This window comes from Thalia democratica, chromosome 9 (assembly GCF_965202585.1).
Source record: "Thalia democratica chromosome 9, ktThaDemo2.hap1.1, whole genome shotgun sequence".
Classification (NCBI taxonomy): Eukaryota; Metazoa; Chordata; class Thaliacea; order Salpida; family Salpidae; genus Thalia; species Thalia democratica.
The window spans coordinates 16,364,292-16,385,654 of NC_139173.1; the positions used below are offsets into that span (position 1 = coordinate 16,364,292).

Consider the following 21,363-nt stretch of genomic DNA (forward strand, 5'->3'; position numbering starts at 1 on the left):
ACAGTGGTAAACTCAAAAGTAAAGCTGTAGTTAAAAATTTAAAATTATCGAATGAAAAATATTGGTGGTAATAGTCAAGAAAAAACTTTTTTTTGAACTTTTTCATTCTTAAGAACTAGGATTAGTACATATAAATAATTTATTATAATAGATCAGCACAATAAAAAAGTAATTTAAAACACTATATATTAATTTTTTGTAACAAATGGATTTTATGAATCGAAACAATATTTTGTTGTTACAAATAATAATAAAAATTCTTAGTTTTAAGATTTCCTAATAGAATTGAAGACTATGTTTTTCTGATTGACAGTGTTGTACTAGCTGGTTGAGTAAAAAAAAATGAAAAGGTTTCAACAAACTTCTTCCAAAAGCTGGTCTGATTTAATTAGCTGAAAAACAATTTTAATGATTTTTGAAATTTTAGTTAAAATGTTAACAAAGTTAATATTTTCAAGTAGCGCTTATTTGTGAATATTTTGTTGTATATATACAAAATTAATCGCCTTAAGCTTTTCGTTGGTCGATCGTTTTACGCATGACCATTTAAAACTTTATTCAAGAAATACAAAAGTTTTGGTATTTATTTAAACATTTATTCCTAAAAAGCTATTTTATAGATTTATATTAAAAAAGTTTTGGACTTGTTTTAATTAGTTTAAACTTGCAATGCATATTGATAAAAACAAACTGTGTATACATTACTTATTTAACTTTCAAAGCTTTTATTAAAATAAGGTTTTCAAAATAATATGTAATAAAGACGCAGCACTTAGCTACTACCCTATTGTTCTTAGTTTTGTTTTTAATAAGTTTAGCGATAGCTTAAAGTAGTGTTTCATTTAAAAAAGACATACGAAATTATATAAAGAAATTAGATAAAAAACTTTTCGAACTAAACAGGTGTAATCCTGTATGCAAATACACATGTGGTTTGTATTTAACTTTTACTAGTGGTGCTTAGGGTAACTTTATAAATTTTGACGTTTTCTAAATTAAATAGCTTAAAATAATAGATAACAAAAATAAAAAAATAAATTTAAAATTAACTTGTCAGTCCATAAGCATTTGTTGTACAAACTAGCATACGTAGTTAATCATAAAAATGTTTTTTTTTTGCATAATTTTTAGATGTGCCTCTAAATTTCAAAGACGATTTTGATGGTCATTAAATTACAATGATTGCTTTTTAGACTTTTAAATTGTTAAGTCTTACTTGTTTTGAAATGAAAATTATTAATACAGTAACCTTCCGCTTAGATACCCACTTTTAAGACGGCTAAAAAAAGTATACCCAACCAACGGTGGATACCCAAGAAGTTTTGGTCTATAATAACCTACACTAAATCTAATTCATGTTAATTTTCATTAACAGGCTTTTTTGTGCGCTTTTTAAATTTATATTTCAATCATGGAGTATGTAGATGTCAATTATGAAAATGTTCATTATTTCCGTTGATATCGTTTTTTTATACGAACTTTAATTTATGTTCCAATCATGAGGTATGTAAATGTTAATGAGAATTTTCATTATTCTCGTTTTTACAAATTTTGTACGACCTTTTAAACATTTTTTTCTTATGTTTTAATATAGGGTATGTGAATTCAAATTACATTGTTCGTGATTTTTGTTAAATAAATTAACTGTAAAGTGTTTTTTATTAGATACTGAACTTGATATACATTTTATAAGTTTATAACTTTTTTCTGGCTCCTTTAGTTTTAAATAGTTTAAATTTAATGTATCTTAAATAAAAAAACTTTGTTTTATTACTTTTAGGTTATTTTTTAATCTCAAATTAAAAATAAAACTTAAACACAGCTTTTTTCAGCTAAAAAGTGCGAGCTCAACCGGCAGGGCGTACCAAAGAAATAAGTATCTAAGAGGCAGGTTAACGTACTTTATCTTTTGTGGTTTTTAAGTAAGTCAAACCTGTTTAAACTTTTGTAAAAATCTTGTATTTCCTTCTCTAATTGTTTATTTCTTAGTTGTTCTTGCTCAAGTCCTTTCTCTGCATTACGTAGTTTAATCTTAGTTATTTTATGTCGTTTAACTTCGTTTTCGTACCTGCGTAATTAAAATATATTTTTTTATTATATGAAGACCAATACATAAAATCTACAGTATTGATAACTAATTTGTAACTTGCAAATACTTTATGTAATATAGTAAAAATAAGTAAAAAAGTAAATATTATTATATTATACTTAAAACAGTCGTTTTCAGCTTTTTCACAACCTGTTCACTTTAAATTACTGGAAAATAAGTTCTTTGCACATCAGATTATAAAAAAAAATATTGGGCTAGATAAAACGTTAAAAGGTATCCGTGGTGTGCGACTCTACAACCCAAAGATTCTTCTTGCACTAGGTCCTAGGACCAAATATTTTGAGCGTCTTTTTTTGTCGTTTATATATGTAAAAATAATTATCAAAAAACATTAATCTTATTATGTTTTGACTGTGTTAATGTATAATAATGGTATGAGAAATTTTAACTTATATTTAGTTTATTCTAACGTGAAAACCCAAACAAATGCCATTTAAGGATAATATTGTACCTTAGTAAACTTTCTCTGCACAGTAAATTAATTTCTATGCACACTAGTTTGCACAGGTGTACACTTTAAAAAGACAGTATATAATTGTAAACTTAAATTTTTTCTAACATTTATAATAAAAATAATAAAAAAATATTTTATACACGCAAATAAAGATAAATTGTACTGATAAATATTATGGTTTAATCTCTTATAAATAATTTTATTAACTTAAATAACAGGTTCTATTCTAAAAACTATTTGTCTAGTACTACGATTTCTTAATCAATAGTATATTTTAATTATATCGTGTTCTAGACAAGGGGTCGGCAAACTATGACTCGTGGGCCAAATACTGCCCGCAAGGCAAAACATATGGGCTCGTGAGGTGCTAATAAGCTAAAAACATACTTTTTGAAACCACAAATTAAGTCTAAAGGCAAAAAACACAATCAAGACTTTATTAAATAATAATTCTATACTAAATCTCTCTATTTAAGAATAAATGGTTTAGATAGTTTGCCTTGCTTATATTATAAATTGAACAGTTTTGAATAATTTGATTTATATACAATAAAGTTGGTTTAAAAAAACCATAGAAAACAGCTGTTTCAACTCTTTTAAATACAAAAACAACAGACTTATATTTTCTATGGTTTTTTCTAAACCAATTTTACTGTATGTAAATCAACGAAAGATCTCTAAATCTGTTGTTTTGTTTTTAAAAGAGTTCACACAGCTTTTTTCTATGGCCTTTTTAAACTAACTTTAATGTATGTTAATATAATTCTCTCTAGTTTATTATTTTACAACAGTTTTGGTTATAACAGTAGGTTATAAAAGTATAACAGTGTTTTAAAATGATTGCTTCCCTGAAATCTTTTCAATACAGTGCGGTCCGCAAGCAGCTTTTTTAGAAAAATTGGCCTTCACTTAAAAACGGCTGCCGACTCTGTTCTAAACATTTGATTTTCTAGTTAATAAAAGTCTGTGCACACACAACTGCTAAAAAAGTGTTTTTTAGTGAGCTGAAAACACGCAAAAACTTAATTTTTTTTAAAGAACCAAATGGGTTAAATTGAGGTTAAAATTAGAAAATGTTTTGGTCGCTTAATACTTTCTCCAAACAACATTTTTTCCATTGACATCGTTTATATAACAATGGTTTACTTTATCGCTCACGTTCCACATATTAACCAAACAAAACCATTTTATAATTCCTACTAAAACTAAGTATAGTAAAGCAATCGTCTAGTTAAAAACACAAGATTACAGGCAAAAATGCGTAATTTAACTAAAATACGTAAATAATAGTTTTTAGACATATTTTAACGTAATAATAACTTTTTATATCCAAAATGTATTAATTTTTAATAAAAAACAAACTGTTTTAGTATAACTAATACTTGTCCAATTAAAAAAAAATTTGTGTTGTATTTTATTAATTCATATACATATTAAAAATTACAAGCTAATGATTTGTTAATACAGATCCTAACGAAGCAAGTTCGCTGGAATATATAACAAAAAAAAATTTCTCAGTACTTTCCTTCATTCAATTAAAAAAAGCTTCTCTGTGTTAAACTAATAACAGTTCTACGAAGTTTTTAAAAAAATAGTGCTGCAAGGAGATAAAGCAGATTAACATGCGTATTTATAAAATATAAGTCATAACTATCATAGCATAGATTAATGATTATATATCAGAGAAACAATTTATGTTATTTAAATCAAAAACTTTTAACCATATTTTTTACTAAAAAGTATTACTGAAGTTACTTTTAAGTTTAAAAAAAGGAATTATGCTATTTTAAAAGTAGGTAGTATTTCGGCTTATATTTTCAGTAGAAGTAAGTTTGTTTTTTCAGGTAAGTATTGTTATTTGAACAAATCTACTACATAACAGATAATACTAATCTTTTACTTTTTTTTTATTAGTTGCATACAAAAATAATAAAGTCTATTAGGTGAAAAAATTTATTATTTTTATAACTTTTTTATCTTTACACTAACATATTTATAGCAAAAAATACTAAAGCAATAAGATTTAGTTTAAGAAAGTAAAAACCGAAAGCAAATCCTTTTTTATATGTTTTAGATGTCCATATTTTCAATGGTTATTTATGATCTTAAATTCAGAAAGAAGTATCATTTATCAATTAAATAAAAAACAAGTGTCAACATTTTCGAGTGGGTACTATTTAAAAAAAATAAAATAAAAACTAAATCACAAGGGCTAAGTTTAGCTGTAATTTTGAGTAAAACCGCTTGAAGCTTATTAAAGAAAAAACTAAATTCATTGTTTTCGTCTGTTAAAAAAAAATCATTACATACCTCCGTTTAACATAAAAACTTTGTCCAACTGAAAAAAACTTTTATGCACCCTAAAAAACATTCAATGCACACAGTGAAGACCACGGTTTTAGACTAAATTTACATATTTTATTAAGTTTAGTTTTTTAAGCTGAGTTTGTATTGTTTCATAAACATTAATAATAACATTAGTATTCTTTATGAATACTTAAAGAAAACTTGTAAATTAAAAATTTGTCTAAAAAAAAACAAACAACGTTAATATAAAACTAAAGAATTTTCGTAAATTGTTTGTTTAAAAATATTTTATTTTTTATTTTTACGTGATCTGTTTAGCTATCATACAACATATAAAAGTAATTCTAGTAAAATCTACTAATTTCAAAACAGTTGTATAGTTTTTCAACTTTGTTTTTATACAAAAAATTTACCAAACAATGCTTGTTTTAACTTTTTTATAAGCAAGGTAGATAAAAATAGTAAATTTATTAAAATGTATAAAACTAGACAGGATATAATTTTGTTTAGAAATATAGACTTTTGTGCTTAAGTTGTAAAACTTTATTTAGAACAAAATAACCTTGTTTTGTAATCTAAATTTGTTGCGTTACTTCTGCTAGTTTGGTCAGAATAGTTTATGTTGTTGTGAAAATCTAAAGAATTAATAAACTGTGGTTACTCTAATGTACAGGAAAAACTAACTAAAAAACTTCATTGTAGTAATGTCGCATTGAAATATAATTTATTAAGGACGCTCTTTACTCATATATTATATGTAATAAGAAACAACAAAATAAAACCAAAATTTATTTCAATTAGTAAAAGTCTTAAATTAAAAGTTGGCAACTTTGTTAGTCAGCGAGTCAAATTCACAATAAAACGTCTTCGCAGGCCAGACTTTTTTGAGTATTCTTAAAGGGTAGCGTAAATTTGAATAATGTTACTATTAAAAAATCTCTTTAAAGCAAATTAGCAATGAAATACCATTTAAAAAATACTAATGTGTACTAAAAATCAATACTTGTTAAAAAAAATTAAATTTTAAATTTTCACAAGGTTTTACGATGCTAAAAATATGTCGCGGGTCTAAAATTTCCGTTAGCGTACCGGACCCAGCCCACGAGCCGTACGTTGCCTATCCTACTTTAAACTAATAGTAAATCATAATATTGATTTGTTAATTATGTTTAAATAAGCGAACCTTATATGTGCAAAATAAGTTTGTAACAGTAGGAACTAGTAGTTATGTCCTAGCTACTTCAGTTTTACGTTGTAATAAGCTTGTTAACTTTAACTTTGAAAGTTTAAATTCGGTACTTTAAAAATTTATAGTAAAATTAGTCTAATACTATTAGATATATATTTACTGTACACATAGTTGCAAATTTTTGAGTCTTAGTTAAAGATACTCAAAAGTAAGCTAACAAAAAAGCGAACAACTGTTAACGCAACTTAATTGTAATCATTTATTTTTATTTTCTTCTTAGACTTTAGATAGGTTGTTTGTTAGTTCTAAAACATATACTAAATGATTTTCTGTGAAAACAAAAATATTATAAAATTTTTTAATTACCTGTTTCGTTTTTATCAGAGAGGCTTGAGTATTCATTTGCTACTACTTTTGAAGCCGTCGTTTCGTTTGAATGTAAGCTGTTTTTTATTTGAAGTTTATTAGTAAATTGCTTTTCAAGTAAGTTTAGTCTCTCTTCTTGTTCTTTTTCTATACGCAATCTTTCTGTCTAGAAATAATTATTGATCAAATAAAAATAGATTTTACAACTATAGTTTGTACTTGAAATAAGTTTACTTAGTAATTTGTTGCAGCTGTATACAATATTCAATAAAAAGCTAATGGTGAGTTCTTTACCAACACTCTAAACAAATTAGCTTTGATTTTTGAATGTTGTACTAATGTATGAAGATCATTTACTCGCGTTTACAAGCTTTTAAAAATCTGTAACATAAATTATAAACTTAATTTTTATTTTTTGAATATTCAAAAAATCAAAAAAAAAAAAACTAGGGGAAAATATTGATATTAATAACACTAATAATAGTGTAGATTATAATAATCAACGTATAACTAGAAGTATTGCTAAAATGATAAAAGAAAACTTAGAACAAGTAAGTGATAATAAAGCCAAAAGTATAAGTAAAATGCATAACAATAATACTATAAATAAATATTCAAAACCAACTAAGCCTAATAGTGATAAGTTAAGTGTTAAGCCTAAAACTTGTAGTTGCCGTAAAATAAATAAAGATAACTGCCCATTAAAAGGTAATTATTTAACTAAAAATGTAATTTATAAAGTTAAAGTTGAAAGTAAGGGCCCTGATAAAATTTATATCGGAAGTACAGCAAGTAATTTCAAAGATAGATATTCTAACCATAAACATACTTTTAAAAATATAAATAAAAAACAAAGCACGCGTTTATCGGATTATGTCTGGAGCTTTTTTCACAGGTACGGTAAAAGGCCAAACATGGAGTGGAGTATTGTTTCAAAGATCAAACATACATCCAATAGAGTAAGTAGAACTTGCTCAACTTGCAATACAGAAAGAGCAGTAATTGCAGCAGAAGATAAAGACCTACTTCTGAACAAGCGACAAGATTTATCGAATATTTGTCCTCACAATCGACGATTCTACTTTAAATAACTCTGTCTACTTATGTGCTTATTTATTCCACAATATTTTCATACACAATCACAAACATTAAGTTTAATATTACATGTTTCCTCTATTTTATTATATACCGTGTATATTGTATTGTATAAATATTATAAATTTAGTTAAAATTTTTAGTAAACATTTTGCTGCATAGTTTGTTTTTAAGCTGAAAAACCTATTGATTAATTTGTTCGTAACATTTCTGCACAACTTAATTTATGTTTCTTTAAAAAAAAAACTTGCCTATTCCTAGAGCTTTTTTGAGGTTAGTACATGTTTTTATTAAATTTGTAGTTTTTGTAGACAATTTTATATTTTTATGTATTTATTCTAAACTTTGTTTTAAACCATAAAGTTCGTTTATAGCTACTACTCACATAAATATTATACATAATTACACATGCTTTTATTCTAATGTGTGTTAATATTTTATAGACTCCGTAGATCTATTCTTAAATTTATTTGAGAGCAGTGAAACGTCGTTAGTTAGAATAAAGTTTTAACACAAAAACATATGTGGTATATATATATATATATAAACATATAATATAAAAAATTAAAAAGTATGAAAAAGGATTTGAAAATACATTTAATTTATAAAAGTTTAGTTTATACTAAAAACTTTAGTTGTCAATCAGAGGTTTGTTTGTAAAATACAGACAAAAAGTATACAATATACTACTTATTATATAAGTATTGAAAAATATTATTTACTATAGTAATTTTGACACACTAATTAATTACAATAACTAATATATGTATATACATTTTTTATATATATATACATATATAAGTTAGTGTAATTAATTAGTGTGTATCAGTGGCGTCGCGTGGTATTTTTCTTAGGTGGTGCAGAAAAAAAAACCGAGTTGCCGGTGCTTTAATTACCCCTACTCGAGTTGTCCCTGCTCGAGTTACCTCTGCTTGAGTTGTCTCTGCTTAAGTTGTCCCTGCTCGAGTTGCCGGTGATCGAGTTGTATCTGCTCGAGTTGTCCCTGCTCGATTTCCTTCTACTCGAGTTGCCTCTGCTAGAGTTACCTCTCCTCGAATTGCCTCTGCTCGAGTTGTCTATACTCGAGTTGTCCCTGCTCGAGTTGTCTCTGCTATGCTTTGTTTTCATTTTTTGTTTACAATCGCTTGTGGAATGATACTTAAACATGTACTGTTTTAGGGAATTTTCAACTTAGCTTACTTACCGCAAGATATTAATTTTGCGGTAACTTTTCAAGAAATTTTGCTATTTTGAGTTCATTTGCGGCAGTCAGCTAAGAGTTTGCGGCATGCAGTGTAGTGAGCAAAATAGTCGTTGTATAAATTAGAGTTTTGTTCTAAAAAATTACTAAACGTTATAGATACTTATTTTTTTCTTACAAAATTTTAGGTGGTGCAATTGCGTCAGTGCAACACCCCACGCGACGCCCCTGGTGTGTATATTGTGTACTTTTTGCCTGTATTTTACAAACAAACCTCTGATGGAAAACTAAAGTTTTTAGTATAAACTAAACTTATATAAATTAAATGTGTTTTCAAATCCTATTTTATAGTTTTTAATTTTTTTTACTATATGTTTTACAACATAGTAAGATGAAGAAAAAATATTTAAAAGTATCTTTTTATGGGATGTAACCTTTATTTTATTTTTTTATCTTTTAACAAACTAAATAAACTTTTTTAAATAGTTTCAATTTATGAGTCAAGTCAAGAGAATAGTTTAAAAGTTAAGTTTGTAATAAAAACATTTTTTTTTGGTAACTAAAGGTCCTAAAATTGTAATATATACTCAACAAAAAGTTTGTAATTTTCAAATCAGTATAAAAACAATTAAAAACTAACTTTAGAATTCTGAACTGTTTGATACAAATCTTCATATGTAGGCTTAATATCGGTTGCATTAAGCGCCGAATAAGGGATTTCAATATTACCGCTACTTTTTTTAATATCGTCTTCACTACGTTGAGCTACACTTGGAGCTTTTGCTTTTGAATCCATATCGGTTGCATCGGTAGTAGTTGAACATGAACGTAACAAGACCTATCATGTTCATTATACTTCTTTAAAAAATTATTCTTATAATGCAAGTATGTTGTTTATAAATTTCTAACAGTTATTTTTGATTTATAGAGTACAAAATGTTTTAACAAATAGATAAAAAGTTTAAGAAAAATCATACTAGTACTTAACATGTGTTCACAGAATTATTTAGCAACTTCACAATCTTTTTAGTAGTTTCAAAAATGATTTAGTTAGTCATTATTGTTGAACATTAAAAAAAAGCTACAAATTTAAGTAAATTTTTCTATTGTTATACATTTAGAATCATTATTTTCACTAATAAATGTGAATTTAACATCTGTGTTAATAGAAATACTGTTTGCAAAATTTTTATTAAAAAAAATTTAGAAAACTTTGCTAACTACATAAAAAAAGTTTGAACTAAATAAAAGTGATAAAAAATGTATAATTTGTTCGTTTTATCAAAATTGATATTAAAATAATTATATTATTATGATGTTATTTATTTTAAGAGATAAGAATAGTGAAAAATCAGTAATATCATATTTGTAATAAAACATATGTTATGTTACTTTGAAAACTAATAATATCTTGAAATTTTTTGATAATTTTTGAACATCGCTGAATTTTTGATAGAATTTTTTGATAAACAGCTCATTAAGTATCTAAATATTAATACAAGGGAGTCAATAATAAGCACTGCTTTTATCTAAAAAATGATAAAAACAGTTTATGTTTGTTTTATCATTCTTATTATATACCTTCTACTTACGATGAAAAATAGTTATTTGAAAGTTTTATTTCATATCAAACCTCAGCTGTATAACTTTTATCGATCGCGTCTTTTTCTATTTGCGAAAAGTTGCACAAGTTTCCATGACCAGCTAAACTTATCTGTTGATTTTTATCTGCAATGCCTAAGAGTTCAAAACTAGAATTTCTACCAACAATTTCTTGCTTAGGTATCAATTTTGATTTTTGATCGCTCAAGACATCATGTTGTGCTTGAAGTGAATCATTATTTAAGTCTGTTACATTAGATAACGATAAATTACTTAGTGGTATAGTGTTGTCTTTGTTCGTTTCTTTATTATCTTTTTGCCTTAAGTTTTCCTCATTTAGAGAACTATTGACGCTGTTAGAAATAGACATTTTTCTTAAACCGATCATATCTGCTGATGTTCTTCTGCCTATTAAAATAGGTGGCTTTCTTGCTATAGCAGTCGATCCAGTTTTTCTTCTAGGTGGTTTTATTGGTGTTTTTGATTCGCTAGAAATCTGTGTAGCTTTAGGAGTTGATGTAAGCTGAGAAGCATTGTCTTGTGTAAAACCAGTTTTACCGCTTTTGTTTACATCTTGCTTGTTTGTTTTAAGTTCTAAACGTTCATTTAAGTCTGTAGAAAATGTACTCTTTAAAGTTTTTGTTTCCTCTTTTCTTAGGTTTGTTGACGAGAAAGTATGGTTTTCATCGTTTTGCTGAAAAATCTTTGTTTCTTTTTTATTTGGTAGTTTCTCTAGTTTGGGAAAATACAACCTAAACAAATTTTATTTATAATAAAATAAACAAACTTATAGCTTCGTAGTAAAGTAGCTGTTATGAACCACAAAAATTACTTTAAAAAAATAATAGTAATATATGAATTCAACAGTTTTTAAAAAAGCTTAAGTAAACCTATAAAAAAGTTAAACATTCACTGAAATCAATAAAAGGAATAAATGAAAACATATTTTGTTTACAAACTATGTATTGCGCTTTTAAATAGTAATTGTGAAATTTAATATCATAACCTAAAAGTTGATCGGTGTAATACAATCATCGCTTACCTTTTTTAAAATTGAGTTCAAGTACTTAAAACTAAATATGTTTTTTTATTAAAATTTAATTCACAAACTCATAGTGCATGATAAGCTGTCTCATTAAAAATTGAATATAAGGACTGTCACTCATCATTGACAATCCCTGATTCTCTTCTGTTCTCATACAGTTAGGACCTATTACAAGAGCCAAGTTGTTAGCATCCATTTTGTTTGTTGAAGAGTAGTTCTGAACATTCCAAAGAAAACAACATAAATACCTTTAAAATTTTTTAAGGTGTTAGCTAAGAGACTTAATATATAAAAAAGGTATCATCTAGGGCATGAGTCGCAGCCTTTTATAAGTCGCAGTCCAATTTTCACATAAAAAATTACTCACGGGCCGCATTAATTAGAAAAAAAAAACTTTGCTGGCCGAAGTTTTACTGGAAGATATCTAATAATCTATAAAAAATACTATATTAAACTAAAAATGTGGTAAAATAAGCTATGGAAGAGCACTACTGATGAGTTTTACTTAACTAAGAGCCCAATTGCAAGTTTTTTGCCACAAAAACTTTTGTTTATATTGTTTTTAAAAAGTATGTTTTAAGCTAAAAAGTACCTCGTTGGCCGCAGATTTTGGCTTTGAGGGCTGCAGTTTGCCGACCCCTGATCTAGGGCAAGTAGTTTATTAGTTTTTTAAATAATTGTTTTGATGAGCAGCTTTTTAAACCTTTTTAAGAACTGTTTTGTTAATTACTCGTAAGCCTTTTTTATTATTGTAACCTATGTATTTATTGAATTAGGCTAAAGTTGTGTTAAATCTATGATTAAAACTGATTTAACAGAAGAATCAATTAAAGGTGCAGATTCTTATATTAAAAATTATTTATTACAAATTTAGACAGTTCCTGAGTTCCACCGCTCAACGGATTGTTAAATTTAGTAACTTTCTGAATTTGTAATATCTATTTTTCAGTATAAAAATGTTTAAGGTGGGTGGCTTTAGATTTCCACTACATTTTTGAATTGCTTGAAAATCATTCAAATAATTTGCATATTTGCTGAGTCAGCATTTTTTTCTTGTTACATTTTATAATTATGATAAACTTTTAATTTTTGATTTATTTTTTTATGTTTGGTAAGGTGGGTTAGGGTTTAGGGTATAAATATAAAAAAATATATAAAACTTTAAAAATATTTTGCTGACTCAGCAAATATACAAATTGTTTGCATGATGTTGAAGCAATTCAAAAACAGCAGTGGAAATTTGAAGCTACCCTTTTAAGCTATAAAAAGTTTGCTGCTCTAATATTTAAATCTAGTTTTTAAAATTTTACTTAGAATTAAACTAAATTTAAATCTTTAAATTAAAATTTATAAATACCAATTTAATTTTACGTTTAAAACAAATTGAACGGTAAAGTTAGAAGTGTTCAATAGTCAAATTTTACAATGTGTAAAATACAGTAAATACTATGAAAACATGTTGCGTATTTCAAAAATATAACTGCGCATATTTTGTTTTCTAAGTCTACATAAAGTTTGTAATCGTCTAAAACGAATACCAGTTTTAAATCATATCAGTTTTAAGCAAAATAAGCAACTTTCAAACTTATACTTTTTAACACAAATTGTTCTGAAAATAAATCATACTCTATAAACTTTTTAAACAAATGTAGTGACAATTTCTAAAGTAGTATTATTTAGTCAATCTTTTAAATAAATTAAGTTTTTTTTATGATTGTTAAAACATAAGAGCAGAAAACAAAAATTAGCATACTTATATTTTTAGTCTTTCTTATGTTTACAAAATTTTTTTAAGTTTTGTTCATCTGCAGTAAAATTTAATTTTTAAGTTTAAAAAGTTTTAAAATATAAGTAATACTGTTTTAATAGGGAAATGTTGTAAGAAACTAACCTGATGTAATAAAAAAATATTAGTCATTCGTTCTATAAAAAGCATTCATTACAGATTTTTAAGAATTTTATATTAACTTTCTATTTTTTAATTGGTAGTTATAAAATATTGTATTTTCTAAAAACCAAGAGTTTACCTCAAGAGATTAAAATTAGGTGAAGGAAGCTTATTAATTTCATCTAAAAGAAGTTTTTGTTTCTCTTCATTTAAAACGATTTGTAGAGAATTTTTCTTATCTTTGTTATCAATAGACCTTAGTTGTAATTTACAAATTTTGATAAGTGTTCCATACTGATTGTAAGGTACTATTGGCTGAGGAAGTTGCCTTAAGTATAACTTCAGCAGTGAAGCTATAGTTTGTACGTCTGTAGAACTGTTGAATTGAAAACAACTTTAAAAAAAGGTTTAAGTTTACATATATTATATACTTTTTATTATTAAAAAACACAATCTTAAGTTGTTTTGTACAAAAATTGGCAAACGATTATAAATAAAGCACTTAAATATATGTATTAATATATTTCATGTAGATTATTTTACTCCGTTCATAAATGGCCCTTGCTGACAGCCATAAACTATATTTGATAATTCTTGTTTGTAGAGTTTCATATGTTAATATAGTTATTATATAACAATTATTAGAAAATGTAATATTTTGATTTGTCTAGTTTAGTTTTCGATAAAGAAACTGTACTTTGAATACTTTGTATACAACCTAATTTGATGCAATTAAGATATAAAAAAAGATTTACATTGTAAATTTTTTTAATCAACGTTTTTACAGATATTAGTTTAAATATAGTATGCTTTATTCTTTTTTGAACTAAAGCATGATTAGTTTTGAACTAATTAGACTTAGTACTTCCAATAAGCTTTTAATAAACTAGTTTCGTTTTGTAATAAATAAAGTTTTTTTTTTCTGAATTAACAAATGTCATTTTAAACTTCTGTCATTAAATTGTATTTCTATTACTTAAAAAAATGGGCTGAAAAAGTTCTCTAAATTGTGAAAATTTTATACATAAACACCATTAGAAAATACACTTTTTTTCTTAACAACTGAATGTTACAAAAACTCAACAAGTAAGCTACTAAATACAAGATAAAAAAGACTGTTGTTTGTGCTTTAAAATTACCCCATTTGGACCATTAAACCGTATATATAGCCAGTGTTAGGAGAAACTAAATTTAAACTACAAATTATACGGAACTTTATCTAAAAGATAACTTAAAAATTAATGATTCTTAAAATCTTAATTGATGCTAACTAAGTTATAAAAAGCTAGGTCAATTAAGTTAATTTGAATTAAAAACCTTTTCGTTTTTATGTAAAATAAGAAAGTATAACATTTTTTTATATTAAAGTTTAGTGTTTTTTTGTTTTTTCTTCGAGCCAAAAAATTGGTTTATTTTAAATTTTTATTTAAAAATTTAGGTTGCTTTTTGATTGAATTCAAATTCATTTTATAAATGCAGTTTTTTTTTTATTGGCTTAGCAATTATAGTCTTAATTATGTAAATAAACATTAAATATATAGTAGTTGTATGAATTTAAATGTAAGTATAGGATGTAATCAATACAAATTTGCTTAACTAAGTAACTTAACCTGTCAAAAATCGGACGGTCTCCCTTGTCATAAGACTCTTGAAGTTTTTTAACTTCTAAATGATTTCCCGGAAGTCGAAAAATTCCTTCCTCTTTTACGTTTTCTCCATTTAAAATAAAATTACAACATGCCTCTACAATCATAGGAATCTCTGATGTTGAACTGTCTAGCTGAGATGATACTTTCCTTTTTTCTAAGTCGTACTTTAATGTTTCTTCTAAGCTTTGACCGAAAATTCCTGTTTTATTGCCTTTGTTGATTTGATAAAAAGTATTATAAAGAAATATACTTTAAAAAACATATATGATCTTTTCTAATTTTAATGCTAATAACTTGATTGGGAAAAAAAATAAACTTAATTATCTCTGTATTTTGAGCTCTAAAAAAAAGACTACTTTATTTAAAAATTTTAAAAATGCTCATAGTTTTGATTTATAATGCTTCTAAATATTATTAAAATTAAAACACACAATTCAGTTTTTTCTTAAGCGTAAAAAATAACTTTTTTAAAAGTTCATGTTTTGTGTTTTATCTCAAAAACTTTCATGGACTAAGGATTAAAACTATTTAAATATTTAATCTTAATTTTACTTAAAAGTTGTTAGTTCAAGTTATTATATAGATGTTGACGGGTCAAATATGCACAAAGAAATTTTTGGACGAAAGGTAATTTTTGCGCGAAAATAAAAATATCTACTCATATATGTAAAAAAAAATCTAGAAAAAAAAAAAACAAGTTAATAAAAAAACAAAAAAGAAGAAAAAAAGCTACTGACTGAGGGTAAGGGTTAGCGGTAACAGTGATATTAAAAATAAAATAAAAATAAAAATGTTATAAATAAAAATTAAAATAAGTAAAAATAAAGTAAAACAAAAACAGAAAAAAAAACGACCGAGAGTAAGGGTTAGGGGTAACAGTAATAGAAAAAAAAAATTAAATAAATTCAACCCGTGCGAAATTGACACTGTACAAAAATGTCCCTTCATGCATATCTACCCTATATAGATATATTACATTTTTAACCAACAGTAATAAATAAAATTGATATAAGTTTTACATAACGCTGTAATTTTTTCTGTTTATTATAAACGCTTTTAAAATAACATCTATTGTATGTTTATCTTATTCAATTCGATTAGGATTTTTTTTTTATAACTGAAGATCCCTACACGGCGAAACATTATTTTGTTATTAGAATGGGGTATTTTCAAATCTTTAAATTTCTACTTGTACTTACATAAGTTGAAAACTATTAATACTCAATATAAAACTAAATGTATAATTTTATACGATTAAAAAACTTTATTGAGAAAAAAGACGAAGTTATATATTTTTACAAAAAACGTAAAAACTTAAAAGTTTTTGAGTACTTAATCAGTACTGTTTATCACATGAAAAACGAAACACATGAAAAAAAAAACTATTAGTACTTTTAGCAATTGTGGCATACTTATTACATACCACCACCAAAAGGGGATAATATTACTCGTTGTATTGCTCGTGACCATTCATCCGTATCACGTTGTTGGTTGGTTGACAGGACGTACGATTCGTGGTTAGAAGTCATCCGACTTTTGTTTTTGCCTGATTATTGTTAAACTTAAATGAAATATAGTTTTTTTAAGTTTTGCTTTTTATTTAATTTTAGATCCTAGTTTTTAAACATGTCATTTTAAAAATGAAAAATTAAAATTGGTTTAAAAATGTATGAAAAATAATAAAAATCTAAAAAGAAAGACTACCTGCTTACCTTTAATCCTAACTTAAAATCATGAGGTATAGTTTTAAATGAAGAATAAATTATAATATGTCAACATAACATCAAAATAAGTACACACTTTCAATTTCAAGTATGAAATGCCAATTAAAAAAACATAAAACCGTAGATTTAAAATATTAAATAACAACTTTATATAGGTTTATTCAAAAAAACTAGTAGAATTAGTTTAGATTCTAAAAATAAAATTTGTAGACACTAAATACTACATTATGTTATTTAATTAGAATTAACTTATAAACTCAAGGCACGTGTTTGTAAAATAATACAAAAATTTTTGTTCTGAAGTTTATCTGTAAAATATTATAATCAAACTTTAAATAAGTTCACTAAAATGTAGCTTTTAAAGATAAAAAGTATTCTTATAGATTAATAAATCAAATAAATTGAATTTTCTTATCTGAATTTAAATAATATTAGTTCTTTGTTTTGTCTTTTTTTGTCTCTATTTTTATGTGTCTTTTATTTTAAGCGACCCAAGTTTTGATACCTGGATCAAGCGTAGGACAACAAACTTGAAGTAGTTACAATAAAATGTTTTATAAGAAAAACTTATAAGTTAGTTTTATAGCAAATCTAAGTTTCAAATAAGTTAACATTGTTACTACTAAAAAACTTCAAATTGTAACAAATGTACTATTTAAAACCCGAAAAATAATCTGAAAGTTTGAATTGTTAGCCACCAATGTAATTCTAACTAAAAATATTTATTAGACGATTTTTATTTTTGATTAACATAACATTAATGTTAATTAACATTAAAAAATCTTTTAATTGAACATCTGGTTTAAATAATAAGATTCTTACACAGTAAATAGAAACTAATTAAAATATATGATAATGAGTTACTTGGTAATTTCATTTACAATTGTGAATGCTGTAAAATTACATAGTGCAAAGTATTTATATGTTTTTATTTTGAAATTATAATACAAAAAATTAGTAAAGTTTTAGTAACAATAAATACATATCTAACAATTTTGTGGCACTTACAAAAAACAAATATGTTTATTTTTTACAAATAATAATGGCTTAAAAAAAGAAAAAATATCCTTCTAAAGAAAAATTATAACACGCTTTGCATAGCTTTTAAAGCAGAGTTAAATGTTGAACACCCTACTTAGATAGTTTTCTATATTTTTATACAAAGATTATTATTTATACATTTGTTTCTATGACAATTTTATCTTAGTATACATAAATAAGTTTCATTTTAAATAATATTCAAAATTTACGCATATCAATAACATGCTACCAGAAGATAATCAGCTTAAAAGCTTAAAAAAAAAACAAAAAATTCTAAAAAAAGTTACCTGGTGAAATTTCAAATATAAATTGTTTTTGAGGTCCACTTTCTACTGATGCGGTGTGGCAAAATACTTTGTTGCCAATCAATGGTATACTTGCCTACAAAAACAAATAAACTTTGAAATTCTTTATTTATTTTATTAATATATAAAATCATCTAATCAGACCATTATTAATACAAAAAAATTACAGATTTTTTTGTTCATACTTTTTTGTATAAATAAAGTTTTTCAAATGATCCGAAAACAAAAAAGTATAGTCTAAAATAAAAATAGTGATTTTAAATAAAAAAATAACGGCTTGTTATATTAATCCTTTTTATTAATCTTGATGAGGAGTATAGTAATTCAATTACTTCAAGAAAGATAATTACGTACTGTGCTTTTAAATAGAAATAACAAATTTAAACAATAATTATTTATTATTACACTAAAACACATGTTTCTGTGTGTTAACGGGTTAACACACAGAAACATGTGTTAGTGTGTTAAAGAAAGAATACTGTTTAAATTTGTTATTATTTTAAGTTCCAGTGATTTTGTCTCGCTAAGATCTTTATTGGCAAACGCTTAAATTTGTATTTTGGTTAGCATTTAAAATAAGTCATTCTACTCTGCTTTTAATTCAATACGTTTTTCATTAAATTTAAGTTTTTATATAACAATACTAAAAATAAAACAATCTTAACATTTGACGAAACATTTAATTTTGTTATGTTAAGTTTCAAAATTTGTTATAGTATCATAGTATAAAAAAATTAATTAGGATACTTTAGTTACTTAAAAACAAGTATTTTGATCAAAAGTGTTTAAGTGAAAAATATATGATGATCATACAAGCTATAAAAGTTGAGTATAATGGTTACATGACAATTCAAATTCGGACAACTCAAATTCCGACAATTCAAATTCTTAAAAAAATGTCTAAAAGACTATATCTCAAAAAGTAATATAAATTTGAGAAAAATAAAAAATGTATACGTAGACCTTGTTAAAATCTACAAGCAACTTTTTTCTTTTTTGCAAAATCTTAAAGGTTTTTTTAAGATATTTTGAAATTACTAAAAATAACTATGTGTTTTACTTTAATAAAGCCATATCTCAAAAAATATTTAGTTTTATGCAAAAAGCAAAAAATGGCCTGTAGATATTAATATGATTCACATATGCATTTTTTATTTGAGACAAATATACATTACTTTTTTTATTTTAGCCGTTTCAAATTTTTATTAAGAATTTGAATTGTCGGAATTTGAGTTGTCCGAATTTGAATAGTCGTGCATCCGAGTATAATAGACCTTTTTGTTTAAAGAAACATAAAATCGAGAAGCACTAAAGATTAAAAATGCTTATGAAGAGCTTCCATATGGAATTTAAAAATATTAAGATTCTGTTAAGCTGAAAGTTTAAATTTTATTTTAGAAGAAAAAAATTGAATACTTTTAAAGAAGAAAAGTACTCTTTAATAATATTTTTTGTTTTCATTGATAGAAAGTTAAAAAAAGAGCAAACAGAACTATACTACGTACTAAACTAGTAAAAATACAGTTTTAACTTATTTTATTTTATTTTTACTTTACTTTATAGATATTTGATAAGTGTAGTAAATATTTTTTTACTCAAAACATGCCTTAAAAAACTTATTGATAAACAATTTTATTTGTAAGAGGTTTAGTAGTCTAAGTTATATTTTGAACAAAATTAGTCATCAGATTTTTAGTCTTAAAACTAATATTTTTCACTTGGAAATTCATTTATGTATATCATCTTAACAAACACTAGTGGCGACCGTTAAGAAGAATAATGAAGCTACAACTTTTTAAAAGCAAGTTATCGCTATCTCACCTACAAGAATGTCTATCATTAATCTATCATGTAATTTACTCAAGGTAAGTCAGTAAAAAAACTAAAACTTCCAGGTTAAGGTTATGAATAACTTAGAGTTAAGATAGTTTTTACTTTTAAAACAAAGTTATTACTGTTATTTTGTTTTTCGACTCTTAACTATTTTGTGCCGCAGTTTGCCGACCCCTACTCTAACAATTATTACTACCTTATATGTTCGAAATAACAAAAACATTGTACAACTTTTTAGCTAAGGTTGTAAGAACTGTTTTCAAACAACTTCAATGTGAACGACGTGGTATTTCAAAATCAGATTAAACCATATAAAGTAGTTGTTTAAACTTAAGAAAAAACCTTTATGTTCAACTTCATATATAGCTAAAATTTTTAAAATTACAATAGTTTATAAAACGAAACAAAACAGAGCTTTAATAAATATAACTTAGTATACAAAACAATACTTTTAAAAGTATAGTTATTAAAACAAGAAAGGACCCAAAAAGACCCAAAAAGACATGAAATATGATGTTTTCTTAAAAATAAAAAAACTTACAATATATTTTCCACCCTCTTTATTGTAATAATGGAGTCCGTCTTTGCGAAGGACAAACCATCTCGAGTTCCAACTTTTTATTTTTCCTCCTTGCTTTCGAAGTAGTCCTTTTTTGATTATAGGAAATTCATAGTCTTCTAAATTAGGCTCATCAGGGCTTTGAGAAAAAGTTGAAAAGTTTAAAAAGTCTCTTGAAGATCGCAATGCTTCTTTAACGGACGAAAGTTTTTCTGAACTATCGTCTGTCAGAGATCTAAAACAATTTTGAACATAAACTACTCTTATAATTTTTTTCCAAAAAAAGTTGTGAAAAATTAATAAAATATTATAAAAAAATCGAGAAGGATTGACAAAAATACTAATTTTAAAACCTTTTGTCATTTTTTATCAACACAACGTCAGAAAGTAGCATATCTTTATCAAGTTCGCAGTTAAATTTTGAAGAAATAGTTTTTTTATGAGTACTTTTTTTCGTGCTCATAGCATTTTTAAATCGACCTCTTAATGGATTTTTTGAGTTAAGGTCTTTGCTTTGACTGTTTCGATTGTTTGCATTTGAATTAGCAAACTTTTTCCAGCCCATTTTGAAAAAACAAATTTAAAACTAGTTTTTATATTCTAAAAGCACTAAAACAAGTAAGTGAACAATTTTGGCTGCATTACTATTTTAGTGTGCAAATTAGATATCATCAATTATCATCTCTAAACTTTTGTGCTCTGCAACAAAAACCTTTTTTAAGTAGAAAAATGATATTTAAACTATGTTTACTCAGCTTATCTTTCTATTTTGTATCATCTTGTTGTGAAAATAATCTAATTAAAACAACTTGTAAACAACTAAAACTATAATAAGTTAATCAATGTTTTTGTCATTATCACTTTTTTTATTTAGAAATAGTTATAATTTGAAAAATATTCTACTATATTTTGCGTATAAAACGGAAATATGTAAATGTTATTCAATATATCAATTTTATTTTATTTTTTTACTTCAATACAAGTGTTAGTAGATA

The 21,363-nt window shown here is 25.1% G+C and overlaps 1 protein-coding gene across 1 annotated transcript; it reads right to left on the reverse strand.

Annotated features, from left to right (window-relative positions):
• Positions 1-213: 213 nt before the first annotated feature.
• On the reverse strand, positions 214-20,768 carry LOC145844089 (uncharacterized). The gene is made up of 13 exons (XM_082951436.1): positions 20,722-20,768; positions 20,351-20,603; positions 17,959-18,052; positions 16,330-16,452; positions 14,868-15,105; positions 13,397-13,633; positions 11,435-11,617; positions 10,356-11,076; positions 9,363-9,560; positions 6,427-6,592; positions 5,434-5,506; positions 1,934-2,068; positions 214-392 (listed from the first exon to the last, which is right to left on the reverse strand). The coding sequence occupies exons 1-13, from the start codon at positions 20,760-20,762 to the stop codon at positions 389-391; spliced, it is 2,466 nt and encodes an 821-aa protein (XP_082807562.1). The 5' UTR covers positions 20,763-20,768; the 3' UTR covers positions 214-388.
• Positions 20,769-21,363: the final 595 nt, after the last annotated feature.

What these genes read in the sequence shown, in the direction of transcription:
- LOC145844089 (XM_082951436.1), bottom strand. Translation starts at nt 20,762, where the DNA reads ATGCTACTTTCTGACGTTGTGTTGATAAAAAATGACAAAAG. An exon ending in TATATTTGAAATTTCACCAG is followed by an intron (nt 16,453 to 17,958) that starts GTAACTTTTTTT and finishes AACAATAATCAG; the next exon opens with GCAAAAACAAAAGTCGGATG. An exon ending in AATTTAGATTACAAAACAAG is followed by an intron (nt 2,069 to 5,433) that starts GTTATTTTGTTC and finishes TTAATTACGCAG; the next exon opens with GTACGAAAACGAAGTTAAAC.